The sequence below is a fragment of the Phyllostomus discolor genome, chromosome 1 (assembly GCF_004126475.2).
Source record: "Phyllostomus discolor isolate MPI-MPIP mPhyDis1 chromosome 1, mPhyDis1.pri.v3, whole genome shotgun sequence".
Lineage (NCBI taxonomy): Eukaryota > Metazoa > Chordata > Mammalia > Chiroptera > Phyllostomidae > Phyllostomus > Phyllostomus discolor.
Window position 1 is genome coordinate 195,408,646 of NC_040903.2, and position 18,413 is coordinate 195,427,058.

General features: G+C 44.6%; 1 protein-coding gene and 1 pseudogene across 3 annotated transcripts in view; both read left to right on the top strand.

Annotated features, from left to right (window-relative positions):
* On the top strand, window positions 1-12,211 carry LOC114492153 (annotated as a pseudogene).
* DCAF4 (DDB1 and CUL4 associated factor 4) overlaps window positions 9,477-18,413 on the top strand; it is a 23,293-nt gene continuing 14,356 nt past the window's right edge. For all 3 annotated transcript variants that reach the window (XR_004899991.1, XM_036011803.1, XM_036011807.1), the window contains exons 1-4: window positions 9,477-9,624; window positions 15,761-15,857; window positions 17,481-17,581; window positions 18,003-18,160. Coding sequence is in view for 2 of the 3 variants with exons in the window: in XM_036011803.1 (XP_035867696.1) it covers window positions 15,769-15,857; window positions 17,481-17,581; window positions 18,003-18,160 (348 nt within the window). In the remaining variant the exon portion in view is untranslated. The remainder of the gene's footprint in view (window positions 9,625-15,760; window positions 15,858-17,480; window positions 17,582-18,002; window positions 18,161-18,413) is intronic.

Consider the following 18,413-nt stretch of genomic DNA (forward strand, 5'->3'; position numbering starts at 1 on the left):
ATGGAGGAATTTCTACAGGTGCACATAAGGTAAGTTACTCTTTAGCTATACATTGCGGTGCTAATTCTGAAGGTCTTCTCAATGTTCAGGCCAGTAGTAGGAATGTCTGCCTTCCTGTTAGCTTTGCACACAGTTTTGTTTTGTTTTGTTTTGTTTTGTTTTGCATATAATACTACTTTAGGCCCAGTTCAAAGGTTATTTTGCCCAGTTCAAACATTCCAAAGGTTTGAGGATTAAGGCCTGCAAAGCAGTTCCTCTGGGCTGGCAACTCCAACTCCATTTTAAAGTGGCTCCATTTATATTATTTTCACTTCTTTCCTTAAAAGCAATCCTCCTATCAGTTTAAACAGAAATTCAATGCAGAAGAAACCAGAAAGGCAGTAAGATTTGGAACAATTATATGTCTCAATGTATTCTGTTATGCTGCTATTCTGCAGGACATTTCTTCTATAGCTTCTTAGCTTCTTTTGTCCATAAAATTGTTGACCCTGATGAGGCCAGTCATGGCGAGGTGAACAAGGGTACAGTCTGAACTCCATCTTGACCAAAAGAACTCCATCTTAAAGGCCTGCCTATGACTCCTTGCTTTCAGTAAAATTTCATAGTTGAAATGAACGTAGCCACATCCCTAACGGAAAGAATGCAGAACGATAGCATCCTTTGTTAGCGTCATGTTCTGCAAAATAGATGCTTTGTCAATTGAATGGTACCTAGAATATTTGTGCAAGTATTATTTTACAGGTCCTTTGAATGATTCACTGACCATGGAAAACAACTGGTGACCACCCGGGGATCCACCTCCACCAGGTATGATCGTGGGGCAGCTGACCTCATCCTCATCCCCAAGCCCTACACCCACCGTGAGGCCCTGGATAAGGCTTTACAGGAGCCCCTCGGGAAGCCTGGCTTCTCTCTTCTGGTTGACTCCCTTGTGTACAAATTCTTTTCAATAAGTTCTATCCATTTGATTTTTTACTGAGTTCAGGGGTCATTTCTATGACATAAGACTCAAGAACCAGCCTTCAAGGTCCGGCAACAACAGGAAACAATGCACATCCTTTTAATGTTCTTCTGTCTTGCTGTGGCAATAAATGATGCTTGTGGAAGCTATAATAAGGTACTTTTCCTACAAACCCCTTCCTGTTTTCCAATTTAGACCATTCTTAGAAGACACCCCCCCCCCCAGGCTTGCAAATGCTAAACAGAGGATGGCAAAGCTTTTAAAATTATTTTTAAAATCTCCTAAAATGCCTGGCTGGCATAGCTCAGTGGATTGAGCGCGGGCTGGGAACCAAAGTGTCCCAGGTTCGATTCCCAGCCAGGGTACATTCCTGGGTTGCAGGCCAGAACCCCCAGCAACTGCACATTGATGTGTGTGTGTGTGTGTGTCTCTCTCTCTATCTCCCTCCCTTCCCTCTCTAAAAATAAATAAATAAAAAATCTTAAAAGAAGAATCTCCTAAAATGCCCTGGCTGGTGTGGCTTGGTGAATTGAGTGCCAGCCTGCGAACCCAAAGGTCACAGGTTTGATTCCTAGTCAGGGCACATGCCTGGGTTGCAGGCCAGGTCCCCAGTTGCGGGTATGCCAGAAGCAACTGATGGGAGAGGCAACTGATGGATGTATCTCTCACACATCAGTGTTTCTCTCCCCTTTTTGCTCCCTCCCTTCCCCTCTCTCAACTAAATAAATAAAAATCTAAAAAAAAAAAGTAGATAATAGGACAACAGCCATCCCTCAGGCCCCGTTTCCCAGAGCTAGCTGGACCCTCTAAAGCATGACTGACCCTGATTGTTTCGTGAACCTTTATCCTCAGGACTAGACAATTACTGGAAGTGCCCTGAAGGCTCGGAGGCTCCGGGAACTTACGGAACAGGACTTACCAGATCACAACAACCACTGGACCCTGTACCCAAAGATAACATCGAAACAAGTTGCCACCTAACTGAAACATCCTACTCTACAACCACCCCATTACTCCATAAAAACTCACAGCCCCGACCCCTCAGTGCTGGTGCTGGTGCGTGTCTCCACACCTAGCCCTTTCTCTCCCTTGGGAAAGTAAAAATAAAACCTTTACTTTCTGTACTTTCTTCTCTTTGTGAGTTCTTTCATAGCCCACAGCACCGACCACCCTAACAAGAGATGTGTGAGTAAACATGGTTTAAAATGTGTGTGTGTGTTTGTGTGTGCGCTGTGAATGGAAATGCGTGGGTGTATATTTCTAACTGTGACCACTGAGCAGGCCCCAGAACATGTCACCCTAATAGAAATGAGTACACTTAGCATTCAGATCTTGGTTTCTAAATACCAAGCTCCACTAAATGGGACTAGGACTCCTTAGAGAATTGACTCATTCCTGGAACAGGAAAAGCACAGGATGTGCTTTGTGGGGGAGCTCCGCCTATGGGCCCCCTCTCCCTGGGGCCCCCCTCCAGCTGCCAGGATGAGAATAAGTCTACCAAGACACGATCTTGCTGGGGAGGAAAGGTAACTGATCTCTCAAAGGAGAAGGGCCAGGAGCCTTTTCCTCAATGGGCTTTTATTGGTTTCAATTTGCACAGGAATACAGGTAAAACTGATCAATCATTGTCAGGCAGTAAGGATCAAACAATAGATAACATACAAAGAACTATGAGGGCTTATTCTGAGTCAGGGCCAGTTAGCTAAAGGGCTATAAAACTTTGGGGAACAAACTCATTTCATGCTTGGACCCTTATTAGAAAATTGAGGACATTCTTAGCAAAGCAGGTTCCACAGGATTTTATCCATTCTATTTTAGGCCTGATGGCCCCAGGGAAACCTGCTTTCCAGCAAAGGGCTGCACTGCCCTGCAGCATTGTTTCAGGCTTAAGTCAGGCGGGGGAAATTAGGCAGCCAGGAGATTAGGAGACTTCTCTCAGACAGAATGAGGACTCAGGCTATGTCAAAGCTGAGGGGCAAGGGTTCATCACCCCCTTTTTCTATAGCCCCCCAAGTCCTTCCCTGAGGGCCCCTTCGTGACTGTGCCTGTCTTAGGTCATCCCTCCCTTGAGGACTCTTACCCGTCATTGGCTAACTGATCATGCATTGGGGGCCAAGCAGGGTTAAGTAAAGGAGGCAGAAGGGGTGCCCCAGCCAGGGAGATAAGCTTTGTCTCCTTAGTGGCTTATGGTCCCAAGGCCTCTCACTCAGCCTTATCCATGGCGGGGGTTACAGCTTCTGAAACCAGGCATGGTGGTTCCCAACAGTGTGTGGAACATCTTTTTCCAGAGAGCAAGGAAATGATCAAAGAATGATGAGGACATCTCAAAAGAACCCAGAAGACAATTTAAAGAGGTTTCTACTAGTCAAACTGGGACTATTTGAACATCAAAATAAATAATAAGAATGAAATTAACTCATTGAATAACACAGGAAATCATGATTCCACATATAAATTAATTAATTGAATGTTTGATGAAGAATAGGATATTTATATAAACTCACAAATACTAACCAAATTACAAAAAGGAAAAAAATAACATTGAACTATGGTTATATAAGAAAAAAGCTATATGAAGGATACAGGGACCTCTCTACTATTTTTACAACTTCCACTTTGTCTATAATTATTTCAAAATTTAAAAAGATTTTTAATTAAAAAAATAGAGTAATTTTACATTGGAGAAACCTGGCTAACATCACCTTACTCAAAAAAGAAAGTTAACATCGTCCATAATGAAACAAATCAAAATCATGTAGGCCCCTGCTGGTGTGGCTCTGTGGATTGAGCACTGGCCTACGAACCAAAGGGTCGCCGGTTCGATTCCCAGTTAGGTCACATGCCTGGGTTGCAGGCCAGGTCCCTAGTGGGGGCCATGTGAGAGGCAACCACACATGATGTTTCTCTTTCTCTCTTTCTCCTTCCCTTCCCTGCTCTCGAAAAATAAATAAATAAATAAATAAATAAATGTAAAATAAATAAAATCTTTTAAATAATCATGTGGCATCTGATAGGATACAGTAAGAATGCAGTGTTGCTTCTATGATCTTCCTGTTGAAGAGGCAGCCTGAATGTAATCATGAGAAAATAGCACAGAAAAACAAATTGAGGGACATTCTACAAATGAACTAGACTGTTATGTTCGACAGTGTTAAGGTCATGAAAATTAAAGACTGAGGAACTGTTCTAGGAAGAGTCTAGGAGTGAAGGAGACTTAAGTGACATAGCTAAATACAAGTGTGATTCTGAACTGGATTCTTTTGCTATAAACATTTTTATTGGGATGACGGATGACATTTGGGTGGGGCTAAAGATTAAATGGTAGTGGTGTATCAATGTTTGTTGCGCGTGGGTCTCCGGCCAGTAGTGACCACGGAAATGCTGCGGATGGCTCGCCAAAAAACACGCGAGAAAAAACACAAACATACATAGAGACAACCAGGTCCTGTGGGGAAGTAGGGACAGAATGGCCACCCCCCCCTAGTGGGGAGGGCCCTGATTTACCGTCCATACATGCTTTTATTGGGCTCATTTTGCATAATAATTCAGGTAAAGTACAGTACTTATTAGGGGGAAGTAAGGAACTATAGAAAACAAGGAACTCTGCTGGTCTATTGAGTCAGGGTCAAAGAGCTGTAAGACTTTGAGGAACAAACTTCTTCCTTGGACCCTTCTTATTCAACTGAGAGCATCTTAAACAAAGAAGGTTTCACAGTAATTTACATGTTCTTTCTTAGGCCTGATCACCCGGGGAATCTGCCCTTTCAGCACAGAGCTATACCACCCTGTCATTGTTTCAGGCTTAGTTGGGAACTCAGGCAACAAGGAGATTTTCTCCCAGACGATGAGAACTCAGGCTATGCCAAAGCCAAGGAGCGAGGGTCTGTCACCCTCTTCTGCTGCAGCCCCCAAAGTCCTTCTTTTGGGGGGCCTCCCAAAGTGATCGTGCCTGCCTTAGGTCGTTCCCCCCGTGGGGAATCTTACCCGTCTTTGGCTAACCGACCAAGCTTTTTGGGGTTCAGTTATGAATAAAGCAGCAGAAGCAGCATTCCTGCCAGGGAGACAAGCCCTTGTCTCCTTGCTGGTTTACGGTTCCAAGGGCGTTCCCTTAGCCTTAGCCTAGGCGGGGGTTTCAGCTTCTGATACCAGTCAGGGCGGTTCCCAACAAATGTTAATTTCCTAACTTTGTTGGTTATATTGTGGATATATAGGAGAATGTTCTTGTTTATAGAAAATATAAATTTAAAGTATTCCAGTGTGAAAGTTCTCTGTACTATAGTTGGAATTTTCTATTAGCTTGTGACTATTTTAAAAAGAATTTTTGTTATTTAAAAAATATACGACTATAGAGGGGTGGGCTGGGAAGGGGGTAAAAGGCAGAAAGCTATACTTGAACAACAATTAAAATTAAATACACACACACACACACACACACACACAACTAAAATCCCCGGCACCTAGAATAGGCATGACATTCCAAGTACTCAATAAATATTTGTTGAATGAGTTAATTACTTACTGACACATGCTTAGAAATAAAGACATCCAAATATTAACAGTGGTTTTTATGGAGAAATGGATTTAACACAGGCAAATTGGGTACTTTTTTCATTTTGTGCTTTCCTGTTTCTTAAGCTTTCTGCATCGATCATGTATTAACTGTTCTACTCAGTGAGCTGCTAACTAGCTAAAAATATTATTTTAGAAGCACCACAAGTCTTATTATCCCTGAGTTTGTGGGTTCCAACAACTGACATTATCAGTTACTTGGATCAGATTTTTAAAATCTGCTTTAGTCTACCCAATTACATAGAATACCAATACTATATAGGCTGATTATTACTAGGATATAGAACTTCCTGTTGTTATAGAACTTCTTGCCCATTGCCCAGGTTTCCCTCCATCAGCAGTAGCGAATGTATGATCATACAAAGGGGGCTGGAGAGCTTCATGGGATATTTAATTCACATTAGGGAAGGAAATGGAGAACTATTCTGGATCCAGATTTCCAGTGAATAAGGCATTCATATCCTTTGGATACTACCAAAAACACTGACAAATTCTAATTAAAAGGACCCTTTTCCTGGACTCTGGGTGACCTGTTATCACATAATGGACATATTAATTTCATTATGTTTCTGTGGTATTGATTATATTTTGGATTAGCCTCTCCATAATAGGATTTGACAGGCATGCTAGTTCACAGCAACACATTTACAAAGTCACCTCTTAAAATGGACATTTGCAGTTGGTTGCTGTCCACAGTATGTTGATTTGTTTTAACATTTAAATTTTATGTTTCAGTAGGTAATATACTCACATAATCAAAATTGAAAAGGTACAATGAAGTATACGGTACAGGGAAGTGAAAAGCTCCCTCATCCCTGTCTTCTGCCCGCCCAGGTTGCCTCCCTAAAAATAACCAATATTATCAGCTTTCGTTGTATCAGGAAGCTATACGTATGCATGCACATGCCTGTGTGTGCATACACACCTCACACATTGTCACCCTATGTAATATTTTATATACTGTTCTTCACCTTGCTTTTTTCACCAAGAATCTACCTGGGAGGTAATTTTAATGTTTTAAGAATTGATTTGGAGAGAGAGAGAAACACCGATATGTTGTTCCACTTATTTATGCATTCATAATAAGTATGGTTGATCCTGTATGTACCCTAACTGGGGATCCAACCCACAACCTTGGCGTATGGGGATGATGCTCTAACCAACTGAGCAACCCGGCTGGGGCCTTGGAGGTAATTTTGTAATATATCCGTATATAAAAGCTTTCTCGTTCTTTCCTTTTTTTTTTAGTAGATGGTATTCCATTGAATGAATGCACCATCATTTTTTAAACTAGCCTCCTACTAAGAAACATTAAGATGGCTTCCCAACTTTACTATTATACAATGCTTCATATACCTTTCATGTTATGCATAAGCAAATATAGTTTTAGAATAATTTCCTAGCAGTGTAATTGCTAGGTTAAAGGTATGTGCATTTTTCATGAATATTAATATATTGCTAAATTGTCTCCTGCAGAGAGTATATGAAAGCCTGAGTATTAACAAGATTCTGGAGTTGGCCTATCTGGTTATGAAAAAAGACGAGTCAAAATTTTAAACTGCATTTTCCTCATCTGAGTCGGGCTGAGCATCCTTTCATGTGTACTTCCTTTTCTGTATAGTTGGCACAGCCCCTGCTCATGTTTCTATTCAGTTATTTGTAGGAACACTTTATATACAGGAAAATTAGCCCTTTTCAGTGAAATGACTTGTAGAAATTTTATACCAAATTGGAGTATGTCTCTTGACCCTCATCATGATAGCTTTTGCCTTGAGAACACAAACTGTCATACCAACCTGCCTGGGTTTGAATCCTGGCTCTGCCACTCACATCCTGACCTGACCTCTCCATGGCTCAGTTCATCAGTGAAGTGGTGATAGTAATAGTGCCTACCTCACAAGGCTGTTGTAATTAGAAGAAGGAATACATGGAAAAGGCTTAGAAAATATGCGGCACATGACCAGGACTAGAAAAGTATTGTTTATATTTTTGTGTAGTCAAATCTAATACTGATTCATTTTAGGTGTCATTTCAAAGAAAAATTTTTACTTGCCTTGGCTTCCAATTCTGGAAATAAAAATATTTTTAAAAAAGAATTACTTTAACTCTGGCTGGTAACACGCACCATTTAGATGCCAAGCCATCCTCCAAACAGAAGGCACTGAGCTTTCCCAGTCCTCACACTTACTCCTCACAACTTATTATCCTCATTTTACCTAGGAGGAAACAGGTTCAGGAATGCCAGATGATTTGCCCACGGCTCAATTTCCTCTGTGCATTGATTTGCAAATGTTCTTTAATCCTTTTCCCAGTGTGCTCCGTTGCAGGTCCCCGAGGCATATCTGGTGCCTACCGCATTGTTCCTTCAATAGAACTCCTGGCTGGCTATTTGCCATGCATTCACTCAGCAAGCCCACAGTCAACTCAGCTTTTGACTTCCTCCGGTGACTCCAGCTCTTTAGAATCCAGTTTGACTCCGCCCACAGAGTTCAAGTTTGGCAGGAATGTCTCCCATCTACCCCTCCCTTCCATCCCAGCTGCCACCACTGTGGTTCTGCTCTGACTACCTTTCACAGGGACTGTTGCTGCAATAAGCTCCTAATGAGTGTCTTAGCTGACTTCCACAATCTTTCCTCTACAATCTCGTCTCCAGTGCTGCCCAGGTGATTTCTCCAACTCTCAAACCTTCACAGGCTCCCTTGGGCTGTCCCTTTCCCTGATATTTGATTTGACCCAACATAACCTTGCTGGTTTTGCTTCCAAGCCTCCCCTCCCAAACAGCTAAAAGGAATGCCTCACTGTTTCCTCGAACAGGCTTTCTCATTCCAGTCAGGTTATTTGTTCAGCCTAAGATTTCTCTCTATGCCTTCTTTCCCACCACTCAAGCTTCATAAAGTTGTCCTTTATTCTGAACATACTTCTGTCATCCTTCTCCCCACCTCACACCCTGCATTTGTTTGTAAATTCCTTGAGAGAGGAAATCCCACCTTCTTTGTTGTTGATCAAAATAATTTCACACCAAGTATAGATGATAAACCCTATAACCTAATTTCCAATGGGTTAACCCAAATGGGTAGCCATTCGGGTTTAACAGGGCACGTGGTGCACCAGGCCCGTTTGTGGCCTATTTGAACCCAGCTTTTTCACAAAACTGTCACCTTTGGTCAAGTGCCCATCATAAGCTTCCAATTTTCCTTTTAGAGGATCTGATGGCTGTCGGCAGATACCCGAAACAGGCACGGCACAGAGAATATTATGAAAATATTGGTTGTATGAACAGACTTTGTACTGGAAAGAACATCAGAACCTTAGGCCCACTTCCTTGTTTCAACGTAAGAAATCAAGGCACAGAAAGGGAAGCGACTCACCCTAGGTCACACAGCAAGTAGGAAACAACTAAACCTAGAAAAGAGGTTATCCTGACTGCAGTTCCGAGCGAGCTCCGCTGCACTTTGAAGCCACGCAGACCTAGGGTTAGCAGCCTCAGCTACCTGAGGTCTCTGCAGAAAACATCACCTGTTCACCCGTTCCTTTGTCTCTCTCATTTACAGCCTCCTTCGCCCTTCCCACAACAAAATCTTTCCTCTTCCCTAAGTCTCCGTTTTGAAGCTAGTAGCCCAGAGCGGCGAGAAAACTTCTACACACTGATCAGTTGGCTGCGAACAGAGAAGGTAGCCTATGTCAGGTAGGATACCTTCAGCTCCGGAGAAGGAAGCGCGGAAACTTCAGGGTTTCGAACGCAACCTCCAGCCCCGCCCCGGCACCGCCCCCTGAGGCCCTTGCACCCGCCCCCAAATGCGCCCAGCCCTAACACGCCTGCGGACAAGCGGCCCCTTCGCCAGAGTTGGGCGGAGCCGAACCCCCCAATCCCCGCCCTCTCCATGGGATCCACCCTAATGGCGTGGACTGTCAGAAGCCACGTCCAATGAGAAGGAAGGGGAGGCCGCCAGGGCCCTATCCGCTGCGACACCACGAAAGCGGACGCAACTGACTCGCGAACGCTACACCGTGGTCTTTCCGGGTCCTTCCAAGCTTCGCCACTACTCCTGCCGTTCCTGGGCCGGAGGAAGAGCCGGAAAGGACCCGCTAATCGAGTAAGTTTTTGCTGGCTGGGGCGACTTTTGGCGTCCGTCCAGAGGCTGCCGCTGCTATCCAGACAGAGCTCGGGCGGGACGTGGGCGTGGGGGGAAGGGGCGGGGAGGAGCCGAGCACGTGGATCGCCGGCCTGATCTTGGCGTGGGTGGGAAGCTAAGCCGGCAAGCTCTGGGTGTGCACGATTCGTGGGCGCTAGGAGCACGGCGTGTCCTGCCGGTCGGTTCTGCAGCCGCAGACACGGCGGGAGGGGGACCCTGAGTGTCACCGCTCAGTGTCTGACCCTAAGGAGCGTTTTTTCTCAATTATGATGCTGAAGGTGCCGCGCAACACCTGCCAGTGACTGGACTCTGGGCCCTTGGCCGTTTCCCAGAAAGTTTAGGTTGTAGCTGGCTTTTTCTGACAGATCAGCATAATAATGCAGGTTGAGCGCTTATGGACTGCTACAAACTGTGTTCATTGGTTTACGGTTATTACCTAAGTTTTGCGCACACTGGTCGTGTGAGGTAGGCAGTACCTTTGTCAGACACAGTAAGAGGCCTGGTGAGATTGTCACTTGCCTAAGGTAACGCATTAAGTAATAAGCAGTGGAGCCCCGGGTTAGTGACAAAGCCACCTTTTCCCAGTTCCTGTGTGTCCAAGAAGCCTCATGTTTCCCCCTGTGTACTTCAGAAACCATGGTACCCTCTTCCCCTTGATGGATGTGGAGTGTTCTACAGATACTGTCTTGTGAATCAAACAGCAAGAAGAAAAGAAAACACGTGACACCTTCCTGGAGAAAACACAATTCCAAAGCCCCAAACTCTAGTGTTAAATAATAGTGAAAATTATATAGGTGGTGTCCTGTGGGTCACCAAGCCCAGGAGCCAGGCCAGCAGGGGCACAGTACTTAGCCCTCTAAGCCAGTTTCCTCATTTGTAGAATTTATAAAACTAGCCACTCAGGGTGGGCACGGAAATCGCCTTGTAGAGGCCGTTTTGTGTTTGGCTTCACAAACTGGTGGCTTCAGCTTTGCCGGGTTGCAGCCCAGTCGTCTGTATCATCTTACCTTTCTTGTTGTTGGATATTTAGGATGTTTCTCACTTTAAATATTATAGTCCTGCTGTAGTAATTCTTTTTGTTTTTGAGATAATTCACCTTTTGAAAATGTACAGTTGGATGGGTTTTGTAGTATAGTTGAGATTGTGTGACCATCACGTGATATCTCATGCCAGAACATTTTCTCTCTTTTTTAAGATTTTATTTATTTATTTTTAGAGAGGGGAAGGGAGGGAGAAAGAGAGAGAGAATCAATGTGTGGTTGCCTCCCACATGGCCCCCACCGGGGACCCGGCCCACAACCCAGGCATGTGTCCTGACTGGGAATCGAACCTGCGATACTTTGGTTCGCAGCCCATGCTCAATCCACTGAGCTACACCAGCCAGGGCATTCCAGAACATTTTCATTACCCCGAAAAGAAACCCTGTGGCCCCGGTGTGTCCCAGGCATCGTGAGGCGGTGTCGTCGGGCTCTAGTCCCCAGCCCAGTGTTAGGCAGGATATTGGGGCCCTGCTGTCCAGGCTGCCCAACCTGAGGGCTTGGGTAGGGCAAGTAGAGTCTCTGGCTTACCTTGAATTTCAGCCTTAGGCAAGTTCTGGACCTACCTGTCAGGGCTAGAGCAAGAGGGTCCGGAGGCGTGCAGGTTCCACAGAGGAGGCTGCAGCCCCAACCCCACAGGCCTCAAGGCCCCTAACTTAGAGCCAGGACTGCTTCTGGGCCTGCACCTTCGGGGGTTTTTTCATCCATGCTCAGAATGGGGTCTTGGGGCAGGGAGAGGGCCAGTTTATCGAGGAAACTGTGAGGTGTGCAAAGCAAAAGCATTTTGGAATGTGGGGCCAAATTTTTGCAGGTCCTGAGCAGAAAACTGCCAGACTGCAGGCAAAGCCAGTTCTGGGTGAATGAGACTCATGAGTAGGTCCCTGCAGAGACCCCAAATTTGAAGCAGGTCCTGCAAAACTGCTCAGAGGTTTGCCAGACTTCAGGATTATTGACAAGTGGAGGTTGAAAGACCTGCAGTGGGAAGAATTGAACCTTTGAAATTCCTTGGAATCATTGTAAAAATAGAATGGGATGACCTCAAAGCAACATTAACAGTAAGGAATGGAGCACCCAAGCAATTAGCTGAATTAGATAGAAAAGACCCATCAGCAAACTGATGGACGTGTTGTTTCATGGGCGGAAACCAGTTAGAGAGAGCTACAGTGGATGCTATCCAAACAACTCTCATCTGGGGGAAACTATTGGCAGTTTTGAAAAGCAGAAAATAAAGGATATAAAGGTTTTATTTTCAGAATTTATCACTACTGAAGTGCTGTTCACAGCAAGGCTTTAGAGGTATACTCTGCTGTCTTCCAAAATATACAAAAGATTGATGAGGAAGAAGATTTAGAGGTTTCAGGAGCTCTAGGTATCTACCAGTGTATCCATCTTGTATAGATATTTTAAGAGCAAATTCAGATTGGCCTTTTTAGAGATCACTGGCAGCTAAGAATATATTTGGAGCAGGACAGGTGTCCACCTGTTGACTAAGAAAGGATGAACGGCTCTGGCTGGTGTGACTCAGTGGATTGAGGGCCAGCCTGCAGACCCAGAGTTTGCCAGTGATTCCCAGTCAGGGCACATGCCTCAGTTTGGGCCAGGTCCCCAGTTGGGGGCGTGCGAGAGACAACCAATTGATGTTTCTCTCACACATCGATGTTTCTCTTCCTTTCTCCCTCCTTTCCCCGCTCTCTCTAAAAATAAATAAACTAAATAAAATAAAAAGAAAGGATCAACAAGCAGAAGGTAAAGAGTTAGACATTAAAGAAGAAGAAAATTAATTTTCCTAAGTACACTCCTCATTTCCCTTTTCATCTTAAAATGACTGAGAATCCAGGATGGATATTACACACCCAGGCATGTCAACCTCCTGCCTAGTTATATGCAATCTCTTGTGTGAGCTCTTGCTTCACCCTTTGGACTCAGGGTACTTCGTGCTAGTGCCCTGAGTCTGGCTGGGAGTGTTATTACAGGTAGTCAGTAGGTAGCACAAACTACTGGGTTGGCTAAAAAGTTCACATGTTTTTTTCCGTAAAATAAAAGACAGATTTTTCATTTTCACCATAACCTTACTGATTTGGACATTTTGAGTATGTTCGCTATTTCCCGTTTGGTGTAACATTCATTGTTCTCAGTGTCTTCATTTGATTGCTATCAACTTCAACTGGTCTACCTGACCTTGGAGCATCATCCAGTGAGAAATCTCCAGCATGAAACTTCACAAACCACTTGTGACATGTTCCATCAGTCACGGCACCTTCTCCATACACTGCACAAATCTTTTGTGTGTGTGTGTGTTTCAGTTGTATTTTTACCTTTCTTGAAATAATAATGCATAATATGCTAAAAATGTTGTTTATTTTCTTCCATCTTCAATGTTAAAATGGCTACACAAAAATTCACTACTTTTGATAAGTTTTTTTTAATGCAAGCTGATATGACAGCTGTCACAATACAATCTAACAAAATTGTTTTGAATGAAATTAAAGACCATTAAGCACTACTAGAGTCATCTTACAGAAATAAACCAAAAGAACTTTTTGGCCAACCCAATAAAAGATCTACTAATTACACTTAGCTTCTTTTAGGATTTTTAAACATTTTTTTAAAGATTTTATTTATTTATTTATTTGGGAGGGAGAAAGAGAGGGAGAAAAAGAAACCTCGATGTGTGAGAGATACATCAGTCAACCCTGATTGGGGGGACCTGGCCTGCAACCCAGCCATGTATCCTGAGTGGAAATCAAGTCAGCGACCTTTTGGCCCACAGGCCGGCACTCAGTCCGCTGAGCTGCACCAGCCAAGGCAGCATCTTTTAGGTTGATTCCTGAAAAAGATCTTACCTAGTCATTCAGATTAAATACAAATTCTATTTCATGAAACTTTAAGTAAAAGACAAGTTTTCCCTTTTTAAACTTTTGCTGAAACCAAGTGTCATCAGTTGATCTTTGAAATTACCTTTCAACAGTGTGTAACCAAACAGGATAAAGGAAATACAACAGCAGTATATGTTTTACAAATGCATACCACATATATTTTAGTTTAAATAAAAGTCACATTAACCTGCCTATGGTTTTAAAACAAAACTGCTATCATGTTGAAGTATTACATATAGTACTACAGCTTTTAGAAAGCAAATAATCTGGGGAAATGTTGCCCGAGAAAACATAAATAGGTACACAGGGAATATCATAAATCGTTTAAAGTTCTATAAAAACTTTACCAAGTTACCACCTAGTTAATAAAAAGGTTTAGCCCTTTTCCCTTACTCTTATTCCTGCAAGTATAAAACAATCAGCATTTATCAAGTCACTTGGGGTAACTGGAGAGAACAATTAATTCTTCATAACAGAGAAATGGATTTTCAAGAAGCTTAAAAAGAAAAAAAGGCCTTTGTACAGTTGGTCACTCCTCATTCTCTACCTCCTCTCCCCCACCCCCCGCCCCTCCCTGTAAAACACTTCTGTGTGTGTGTGCGCGCCTCTTCTGAGGATTTCCTGTACATTGTGTTGTACAGTTTTGTGTCCTGCTTGTTTTACTTAGTGTGTTTTCCAGGTCCATCCTTGTAGTATCATGTATCAGTAGTTCATTCTTTTTATGGCCAAATGAAAATAGTTGTGCCACATTTTTTTACGCATTCATCAACTGATGGAAATATGGGCTGTTTCCGCTTTTAGGCAATTATCAGTAATGCTGCTGTGAATGCTCCTGTCAAAATTTTTGTATGGCCATGTGTTTTCATTTCTGCTGGGTTCTTTGGGTCACATGGTAACTCTGTGTTGAACCTTTTGAGGAATTGCAAAACTTTCTAAAGGGGTGAGGGCATTTTACACTCCCACCAGCAAATCAAGAAATTCATTACAAAAAAAAAAAAGAACCAAAAACAAAAAAGAAAGGGAGGGAGGGAGGGAGGGAGGGAGGGAAGGAAGGAAGGAAGGAAGGAAGGAAGGAAGGAAGGAAGGAAGGAAGGAAGGAAGGAAGGAAGGAAGGAAGGAAGGAAGGAAGGAATTCGTTACAGAACTTGTGAAATGTTTGGTTGAGTACTATATACTCATTACATTTTTCTTCCTTTTGTTTGTATCAAAGTAACCCCAATGCACAATCATAGGTTGACACAGAAGTGGTTGAGTGAATGCTGAATTCCAGAATGTAGGTCCAGACCTCTGGTGCTCTGTTTCATGCTAACAGGTCCTCTGCCCTCAAAAGTAGAAGTTGGGAAATAAAGGCAAATAGATTTCCAATCAATTCTTCATGTGCATTCAGCCCCAGAAGTTTTTTTCTAATTTTGTTAACAATGTTAGAATATCGTTTTAAAATGTGGTCCAGCCCTGGCTGGTGTAGCTCAGTGGATTGAGCATGGGCTGTGAATCAAAGGGTTGCCAGTTTGATTCCCAGTCAGGGCACATGCCCAGGTTGTGGGCCAGGTCCCCAGTGAGGGCCACATGAGAGGCACCTGCACATTGATGTTTCTGTCCCTCTCTCTCTCCTCTCTTCCCCTCTCTCTAAAAATAAATAAATAAAATTTTAAAAAATAAAAGCACTCTAGAAAGCATATTGAAAAGTCATACACACTAGGTCCCCCGATTAATTATGTTCACAATTTTCCCTGCTCAATACTGAAACTGTAGGAGAAAATGTCCGCTATCAACTATTCTCTGCAAACACGGTGTGTATAGACTGAAAGAAAAATTCTGTGCTTGGTGTTCTCTGGTAAGGAAAAGAAGACAACCTGAGAGAGTTCTCCTGCCAGGCTCACGCTGTTGTCTTCAAGTGATGGTGTGAGTCTGTCACTACCTCACACAGTGACCCCGGCAACCGAGGGCAGCGGGTTGTCAGGCCAACTGTGAGGTGAGAGAAGTGGCTACAGACACCCTGGATCCCATCAGTGTCTCCACCTGGAGGGCAGCCCTGTACAGGTGAGGCCTGGTGCGGCAGCGTCGATGGTCAGCCGGGTGGGGTCTAGTTCTGAGCACGAAGGAGCAAACCATCAGGAAGCTAGCAGCAGAGAAAAGTGCATGCACATGCACTTGTATGTGATTTTTTTTTTTTCTCTCATCTAGGAGCAGAAATGCATAAAAGCAGCTGGAAAAGCAGAAGACTGGGAAGAAGGAACCAGTGGCAGAACCCTAGGTTCCAACAGCACAGTTCGAATGCGAGGCAAGTGCGGTTCCCCAGTGCCATTCCAGTTCTAGTGTCGCCCGCCCGGCACCCTCACAGGGGCCCCGTCCACGTGCAGGGTGTGCGGTGGGGCCCAACATGAGTCTGCGTTCCCCACAAGCGCCCGGGGGATGTCGCTGCGGTGGGTCAGCCTGCCGGCCACACTCCGAGCAGTGAGGAGATACGGCCATGCTCTTTTTTCAGAGTGACCTGACTTTGGGCCTGAGCCACAGGCTTGGGGATTATCTGATGCAGCTGGAGGAGAGGCGTTTCTCCATTGTGTAGACCGACTCTCTCTCTCTCTTCTTGTCTTTGTTTTCCATCTAATTAAAGTAGCTTTCTGGAAGTGTAAAATATCTTTCTTGTACAATACTTCCCTTGTGATGTTCACGATAATATATATATATATATATATATATATATATATATATATATATATATATATAAAGCCCCTAATGGACTGCCTGGCTCTGAATAGGCCCTCCGTCTGTCCGTGGTGGGCCTCATGAGGTGCAGAATAAAATACTATTCTAAGCCCAAGTCCCGGACTTGACCAGTGCTGTGAAGATCGGGACAGTGCCCAGTGTCTGTATGTTTTGGAAGGAGAACCATGGACACGTTTTGGGTCGCAGGTCTTCCCACAAGAGCACAGCGTGTAGTACAATGTGATCAGCTTTGGCAGAGCTGCGTGGAAACATGGACAGCCACCTTCCGGCTCCACGTGGAAAGAATGGAGCAGCGGTTTTTGAACTGGCAGTCCTTGGACCAGAAGCGTAGACATTTGTCATGACACGTAATCCTTCCTCTCTCCTGCTGCCGATCTCGGATGAGCTGCCTCAGGAAGCTCTGGGCCATAAGAAGGGAAAGTAAATTTTCCCAGAAACCATGCGTAGCTAGTATTTATAGACAAAAGAGAAAGTTCTTTTATTCCTTCAACCTAGTTTGCAGTTTGTACTCCTTTTAGTGTGGGGATAGAGGGGAAGTTCTTGATTTAAAAGAGGATTTTATCAGGATTCTAAAATTAGATCTTTTGCTATATATCATTATACCCTTTAGTTATAATTACTATTAGAGCTGCTCGTAGCTTTGCAAAATGAGTGTTTAAACCATGGCTCTGTCCCAGTCTTACTGAGCAAATCTCCTCTGTGCCCTGAACCCCCGTTTTCCCATCTGTAAGGCACGATAGCCAAGTACAATTTAAACTCTTTGTACTGCTGGATGCAGTAAGGAGTGAAATTCACCTGACCTTGTAAACGCTGCTGAGCTGACAAATGAGTCCAGCTGGTAGAATACTTATTGGCAAAGATTTCTGTTCTCCTTTTCATCCGAAAAACTCCCCAAGACTTCACGAAATGCTCGAGCGCAGAGATAACAAAAAGGAATTACTGTGACATGCATCTGCTTAAGGATGAGAAACAAAACCTTTTCCCAGCTTTGGTGTATCTGCAGTAGGTACACTACTTTAAGAAAAAGCGGGGTCAGTGCTCCCCAATAATCAAAGGTCAAAGGGTCAGGGTGAAGGCTGTGGAACTACCTGACCTGCCCCCTGCCAGGACCCCACAGTCGCAGAATGACTGGGTCTCAAGCCTTTTACTGCAGGTTACCATGACCGTGTGTCAACAGGTGGGACACCCGGACACAGCAAAGCCCACCGGACTCTGACCACGACGAGGAGGAGGGCCCCTCGACCTCGTCCAGCACAGCCGGGAGTTCCTCTGTGCCAGGTGAGGCAGTCTGCTGGGTAGGACTCTCTGGCCCTGCCTGCAGGGAAGCACGAAATCCGGTCCTGCCTCGTCAGCTGCTTATATCTGCTCTGGCTGCCCTTCCTCCTCAGCCTGGTGTGCCTGCACTCGCATGCAGGTGTACTCCGTGTGTGCCACCAGCTCATGCTGGGCTCAGAGGAAATCCTGGGAGCAAATGCAGACACTAGAGGGAGGAGCTGGATACGTCAGGAGCTGTGATCCTGAGGCAAACAGCTCCCCTAGGACTGAACTGGGCCAGGATGGTGACTGGCAATGTTAGCTCACCTCTGGCCCCTTAGAAGAGACAGGCAGCTGTGAGGGGTGGGGGACAGGCCACTGGGCTCCTTTCTGGGTGGGTCAGGTCACAGTACTTCAAGTGGGATTTTATTTCTTTTGACTACAGACCTACCAGGGTATTACTTTGACGCTGAAAAGAATCGGTACTTCCGCTTGCTCCCCGGTCACAACAACTGCAACCCCCTCACGAGGGAGAGCATCCAGCAGAAGGAGATGGAGCACAAAAGGCTGCGGCTGCTGGAGGAAGAGGACAAGCAGAAAAAGGTGGGCCCCCCCCACTCCCGGGGCTGCCCTGGTCCCTGCAGCCCGCCAGCCTGCATCCACTGCTGAAAGCAGGTGCCTGTTAAACACCCTGTGGTGCTCAGCTTCGTGCACTTCAGGGGAGTATGGCGCTGAGTTTCCCCTGGCAGGAAGCTGATGAAGAGAGGAAGACCAAGCGAGCAATCTCTTCCCATTCCACTTTCCCTATTTGCAAGGTCTTAGCAATAATTCTAACAGTTTGTCCTTCCCTGGGAGA